This window comes from Medicago sativa, chromosome 3, assembly GCF_051527215.1.
Source record: "Medicago sativa cultivar Bolivia chromosome 3, Bolivia_mono, whole genome shotgun sequence".
NCBI classification, from domain to species: domain Eukaryota; kingdom Viridiplantae; phylum Streptophyta; class Magnoliopsida; order Fabales; family Fabaceae; genus Medicago; species Medicago sativa.
The window spans coordinates 96,780,975-96,787,923 of record NC_140751.1 but is presented as its reverse complement, the minus strand read 5'-3'; the positions used below and the strand labels follow the sequence as shown (position 1 = coordinate 96,787,923).

General features: G+C 32.3%; 1 protein-coding gene across 1 annotated transcript; it reads right to left on the bottom strand.

Annotated features, from left to right (window-relative positions):
• Nucleotides 1-287: 287 nt before the first annotated feature.
• LOC146942494 (ethylene-responsive transcription factor SHINE 2-like) lies at nt 288-1,442 on the bottom strand. The gene is made up of 2 exons (XM_085756455.1): nt 1,266-1,442; nt 288-1,137 (listed from the first exon to the last, which is right to left on the bottom strand). Exons 1-2 carry the CDS (start codon nt 1,406-1,408, stop codon nt 588-590), a joined length of 693 nt encoding a protein of 230 aa, XP_085612581.1. The 5' UTR covers nt 1,409-1,442; the 3' UTR covers nt 288-587.
• Nucleotides 1,443-6,949: the final 5,507 nt, after the last annotated feature.

The window sequence follows — 6,949 nt, the reverse complement described above, 5'->3', positions numbered from 1 at the left end:
TTTTTTAGCAAAAAAATCAGGGTGAGGAGATAGATGTATTGCAGTTTTTTCAACGACTATTAGAATTCAGATGCAAATATATAGAAGAGGAAAATAAAATAGTATACTTAGCAGCTTAGTCAATTACAATTATTGCTTCAATTATGAATAAGAGAGTCCATTTGATGGGGTAAGTCTTTAATTAGGCCCCAAATGTTCCTTTACCTATCAAGGTCATGTTCTGATTGCTATGGCAAAGACTAGTTTTTCTCCAAACATTGTTTGTTAATTAAAAACAACAATTGAAATTGACGGAATTAATAAATTGCTTTATATATAACTTTTCAATAATTCCAACAATCCTTCTTCTTAATTTGATCCTAATTCTCATGTTTCCCAACCACAATATATTGCATACTGTATTAAGTAACTATCAAAGTGGCTATTATCTATTTATCAGCACTTTGAAAGCATATACATATATTTTACAGAAAAAACACAAAAGTACATGAAAAAGATAGCAGAAAATGGCATGCATGGAGTTGCTACATTTTTAAGAACCATGTCCATGACATGAAATATTCCTATTTTCTTCCTGCTGATGAGAGTTAATTACTTGAAGTTGATCCACATGGATAGTTCCAATTAAGTAACTCTTCAATCATCTGCAAAGCAACTCTCTCCTCTTCTTCTACTACCAACCTATTTTCATTATCAGCATTACCATTATTACCACCATCAATAGTGTGTTGTTTTGATCCTATCTCTTCTGACTCTATAGTCTTTTTCTTCCCACCAAGTTCAACCCTCATGACCCAATTAGAATCAGAATGTGGTCCAGCTCTTTTTTGCCACACTCCAATGTGAGAATTATCATTATCTAGCCTCAAACAAGTAAGTGATGGAGAAGGGTCTTTGCAATACTTTCTAAGCTTTGTGCTGAGTAGCTCAGAGAGTGCCTTGGGAGACAAGAAAGAATCATCACCACTACCACTACCACCATTATAAGGGGTGTCACTAGCAACTTCTTCACCTTGATTCTTTGACACAGGAAAATTAGTCTTTGCACTTTGACCATTCATCAAAATTGCAGCTTGATCATATGCTCTTGCTGCTGCCTCTGCTGTCTCAAATGTTCCTAACCACACCCTTCTCTTTCTGCAACATTAATTTATCAAACACAAAAAAAGCAACTATATATAAATAAATAACATGTACATAATATAATATAAGATGTAGGTGCATTGTGTGGATTTCATTGATATAGAGTTAAATGAGGGAATTACAACAAAGGGTGGCGAATTTCTGACACCCAAGAGCCCCACTGGCGCTGCCTGACTCCTCTGAACTTCTTTGTTTGTTGTACCATATTTCCTTTCCTTGGTTGGGAATTAATAAAGCTTATATTTCTGAGGTATACATAAAACATATAATAATATAATGTGAAATGTGTATGTTGATGTGAGTAAGTGGTGATATTGCTAAATTTATTTATATTGGGTTGTCGGTGTGGAAATATGAGCATAGGACGAAAAGTGGGATTGAAACAGTACATATGCAATAAAAGTTTCACCAGCACAAGTTTGATAAAATCCATAGCTAACTTATTAATTAACTACTGAAATAAATGAGGTGTAGCAGGTAGGGTTATCTTTTTTGGCTATAGAGATATAATGTATGCATATGCAATGTTGCAAAGTTGTGATCCACTCTCTAGGCTTGACTATAGAGTTGGCATATCCACATGTTATTTATTGACAACTTTGTTTACTATGTAGAATGTATTTCCAGCTCAACTAGAAATATCAACTAAAATTTTGTACGGATTGCTTCCATTTTTATGTTGAGAATGGACACCATGGGTCCATTTACGTGAAAATGTTAAAAAGTTTTTTCTTATTATCACGTGAATTCTAAACTACACCAACACAATTACACCTTTCTGTAGTGTAAAGTACATTTTTTCTATGATATAGTAGTACTACTAGTCTCTAACATTCATATTTTTGTGTGTATTTATCACTTTTTTTTAGTTAATGTCTATTATCGTTAAGAGCATAAATCTAAAAGGAGAGCTCAACATAAACGATTAGTCTGTTATTTATAAGTCTCGCTTTTAGGTAAGACTAGATAGCTAATGTAGTGATCCAAATAATTATCCTTTAAATTAACTATGTGATAGCTAATGTCTATTATTTTCAACCAAACACTTATACTTTAGCTTAAATATATTATGTGTTTCATACCGGTTCATTGCCCATTCTAATTGAATCCTTGGTCCAAAAGGCTAAGTGCTATCGTATTTCCAAGGGACACGAAAAGATATTATGTGATCAAATCACCATTCTCTTATCACTATACGGTGATTTATAAATCATACTAGATCCACACAACTATCTAACTACATTTGAGCATCACTCACTTTACACCTAACGTATTAAAGATATCTAACTCTCGATAAAATATAATTATCTCATTCTAATAAATCTTCGACTCTCTAAAACCCTCACTCAATTGGGATTGAAATTCTTGCAGATACACCACTCTTGTGGGGCCGCAACGCCGTTCACCACCACAATCGATTAGCTCTGGCCATTGTCATTAATATCCTCCCTCGATCATTAGGGTGTTCGCGGTGCGGTTCGGCTCGGTTATGAGGCAAAAAGCGAACCGATCCAAAAAATAAAATATGTGCGGTTCGGCTCGGTTCGGTTTGTGCTAAAAAATAAATCCGAACCGATCCGATCCAATTTAACGCGGTTTAATTTGGATCGGTTTTCGGTTATCCAAATTGTAAACAAGTGATAGTAATGCTCTTATTAAAAATAATTTTGATAGAAGCTTTTTCCTTTGTTGTACACATATAAAGTATAAGTAAGATTTATTATAATTTCTTTTTTCATAGATTACACACTGTGTACATATAAGTTGCTGCAAACATTCCTTATACATATGCAACAACTTTTTCTTTCATATAATTATATAGCCTATAGCAATTTATTAAGCAAATATCATGCAATTATAAAAAAAACTTTTGTAACCTGTAGCAATAAAAATCAATGCCAACTAATAAAGAAACTTTTGATTAGCGTTTGGAGTGTTGGCGGATTAAGAAATGGACTATCTAATTCTTAAACATGTGTGAATTAATTAAACAGCAAAATTCATTGGTGATTGGTAAGTTATTGAAGAGTTTAAGTTAACAAATGGTAATGGACCAGTCTAGAGTAGTAGAAGAGTCTAGTAAAATTAAAATAAGTGCGGTTCGGTTCGGTTCGGTCCGGTTCTTAAGTTATAAACCGAAAACCGAACCGAATCAGTCGGTTTTTAATCTATATGGCCCAAACACATCCGAAAAAAATCGGTTTTTTGCGGTTTTCGGTTTTTTTGGATCGGTTGGCGGTTTTTTTTTGGATCGGTTCGGTTCTGAACACCCCTATGTGTGTTTTATTTTATTCTATTTTAATTTTAGAAGTGAAGAAAACAAATTTGCCATTCAATATTGCAAGAACATGAATAATTTAATATAGGACTTCTAGCTTGTTGCAAACAAATCAAGTCCTTGAAAGCTAAACTTCATAGCCGATATTAATTTGTCATGGGATTAAGATAGCCAATCACATACTTTAGCAATTATTGTATTGTATGAGCACCAATATAAATGAGAAAAAAAAATAAAAAAAACAAGACCATACCCCATTTTTATGCCTTTTATTTCAATTTCTTTTTAAGTCGTAATCGTAATAATCATAAAATTGTACAAATAAGGCTTTTTTTTTGTTTTGTCCTCTTTTATGCGTGTGGTTTAAGGCAAAATGAAACTATTTATGGACACAACTAATTGACTTCGTCGTCTTCGATCGTTTTATGGCTGTAATGGTGTGTCTTTTGAAAGAAATGGGTTGAAGGTTGTTGGGCTCGTTAACTATTTAACTAATTAACTAATTATTTAGAAAATAAAAACCACATGTCACTTTGTCATTTGAGGTTTTGGCACGTCAATTTATTGGTAGGCCAAATGTTGTTTTGGAAATATCGTGACACATCACACCCCGTACGATATTATACATGTGCATGTCCATTCCATATACTGTTGTTGAACGTAGTAATTTGGGACATGAGAGACATCGAAAAATACATAATTGGGACCTCAGTAATGAAGTAGGGCAATGGTATTATTTTAACAAATCTTTTTATTATCTGTTAATCTTTATGAAAATAATTGAACACCCCATAAGGTATGCACCTTGAAAGAAAAATAGATAAAATGAATGATGTGATTGATAGAATATTGTTTAGAATAGTAACAATTATCTCAATCTGAAAAGGGATAAAGTCTCTTAAAAAAGAAGAGAAAGTTTAAACTTTTTACAACTTTAAATATAACACACCAAAGTAACTCCTTTCCTATAACTATCAATAACAGTGGAAAAATACTAATAATCACACACACACAAACACACATGTATATAATTAATAATATAATACTAACTCCCATAAAAAATACTAACTATAATACTAATATATGTATATATATCCACACACACATAATTAATTTATATTGCATATTTAATATTTTACATGATAAACATATCATAGAAGTGATATGTTGGTGATAGGATAGAAATAAAGAGATAAAAATAAAATGAGATGTTAATTAAATTAGTGTTGAAGAATACTAAATGTATACATATCATTGTTGTAATTTTTAATAGAACCGTATTTTTTTTTGAAGAGGCTAAAATGAAATTGTATTACCACATCAAAAAGGCCATCCTAGCACAAGATGTGCTAAGGAAGAAACACCAAAATCCAGACAATGTCACGACTATATATACAAGGCAAAGCCAGACCGCAAAAGCGGACTAAAACGAAAGAAACTAACAATTAACCAATGCCTAAAATGGTAAACGGACTAAGCCACCAACCATGGTAATTGAGGGGAAGATTGGCATATTTCCCTTTCAACCACATGAAAGTTAACGACTTAATCTTGTCAACCACCTGCTGAATTGAGCATTTTTTTATCATTGAAGACTCTGTTATTTCTTTCTTTCCAAATTTCCCACACTGTTGCAAACCAAATAACCTGTAAAATAGATCTCTTTGACTTGGCAGCACCACCAATAAAACTGAACTGGTTAAAATGGCCTGATATATCATAAGGCATAACAGAATAAATACCAAGCCACCTGAGAATAAAGTACCAAACTGCCCCAAAAAAATGACAATGTAATAACAAGTGAGAAGATGTTTCCATTTCCCCACATTCCCCCACGCAAGCCTGAGCAGCAACGTCAATAACCTGTCTGCAGAAAAGGTTATCCTTGGTATGAAGTCTATCATGAAACAGACGCCAGACAAATAACACCACCTTCAAAGGAACGTCCTTATGCCACAAAGAAGACACGGGCACCGCAAGATCAACAGAAGAGTTATCATTCAAAAAATTATATGCACTTCGAACTGTGTAAACCGAAAATGTTTCCAACCTCCACAGCGTCCTATCAATTCTATCAACCTGCAAATAGAACCGTATATTATTCCCTTAAAAAAATAGAATCGTACAATATTGAGTTTTTTCCCCTAAAACTTTTTTTTAGGTTTTTTTGTTTAATATTCATAAATCTTTCAAATAAACTTGTATTTTCTCTAACATTTTAAATTATTAAACGAGAAGAGACAAAAACTTTCCCTTCAAAAAAAAAAAAAAAAAAGAGACAAAAACTTCAAAACTTTATCTCGTCATTATTCATAAAAATTAAAGCATGACACATTCAAGGTGAGGCTAGCGACATGAGGAGGTAAGGACAGACTGTCCATGGTTCAATTTGGGAAGAAAACCCAACCATTATAAAAGTTTGGTGCAATTTATGTGTATCCAAACCAAACTAAAATTATCGTTACAGAAATTAGAAATTTACTTTTCCATAAAGATCCATTTTCATTCATATAGTTACAAAAAATTTAAGTTGATATAGTTCATATTGTTGATGCCTAATCCTCTCCATTTTAGATCTTCTTTATTTTTTTTCATTTGGAAAAATAAAGATAAAATAAAACATGAAAATAATAAATGATGGTGAGACCTACTTGTTAGTATGACCCACAATCTTTCTTGTCTGAATTCAAATTTTCAACGTTTAATTTCTTAACTTCTTTAATCCATTACTAGACTTTTGACCTGTGTGTCGCACGAGTTTTCTCGACTATAATAGAGACCAATAAATAATCTTTAACCCGTAAGATCATTGATATGGTAGAAAATATTTTCTTAAAAAAAAGGCAAGCGGATAAGAATGAAATTGGTGTGCAATGCATTTTTTTTAGATGGAACTTGTTAGGTTAAATAATTGCAAACCTAATAAAGCAAATGAGCGGGAAAAAATTAGGTTAAGTTGCTGCAGACGTAACAAAATTAATAAATAAGCTTGTCAAAAAAAAAGGCATGAAATTAAAAAAAAAATCCAAAAAAAAAGTGTAAAATTCTTGACAAAAAAAAAGTATAAAATAGAAGGATCATACGTGATCATTGATATGGTAGAAAATATTTTCTTCAAAAAAATAAGGCAAGCGGATAGGAATGAAATTGGTGTGCAATGCATTTTTTTAGATGGAATTTGTTAGGTTAAATAATTGCAAACCTAATAAAGCAAATGAGCCGAAAAAAATTAGATTAAATTGTTGCAGACTTAACAAAATTAATAAATAAGGATGTTGCACCACACCACCATAGTGTTGCAGCAAAGTCCCTGTGCATTTGTCTACAAACTCCATGGATGCTCCACCTTCTTTAGATATGGGACCGATATGTCTTCCATCAAAGCCATCAGACGTTATACGATATTTCCATGAATTGGTTTGGGGATGATTTATCAATATTGATGCTTCTTTTGATAAAATGAGCTGTTTTGCGTGATAAGATAATTTTTCAAAGTTGATAAAGTAATCGACTTCAAACGGATAATGA

Coding starts and splice junctions, on each gene's coding strand:
- LOC146942494 (XM_085756455.1), bottom strand. CDS start 1,408: ATGTTTTATGTATACCTCAGAAATATAAGCTTTATTAATTCCCAACCA. Junction 1,138..1,265: donor GAAATTCGCCACCCTTTGTT/GTAATTCCCTCA, acceptor TTAATGTTGCAG/AAAGAGAAGGGTGTGGTTAG.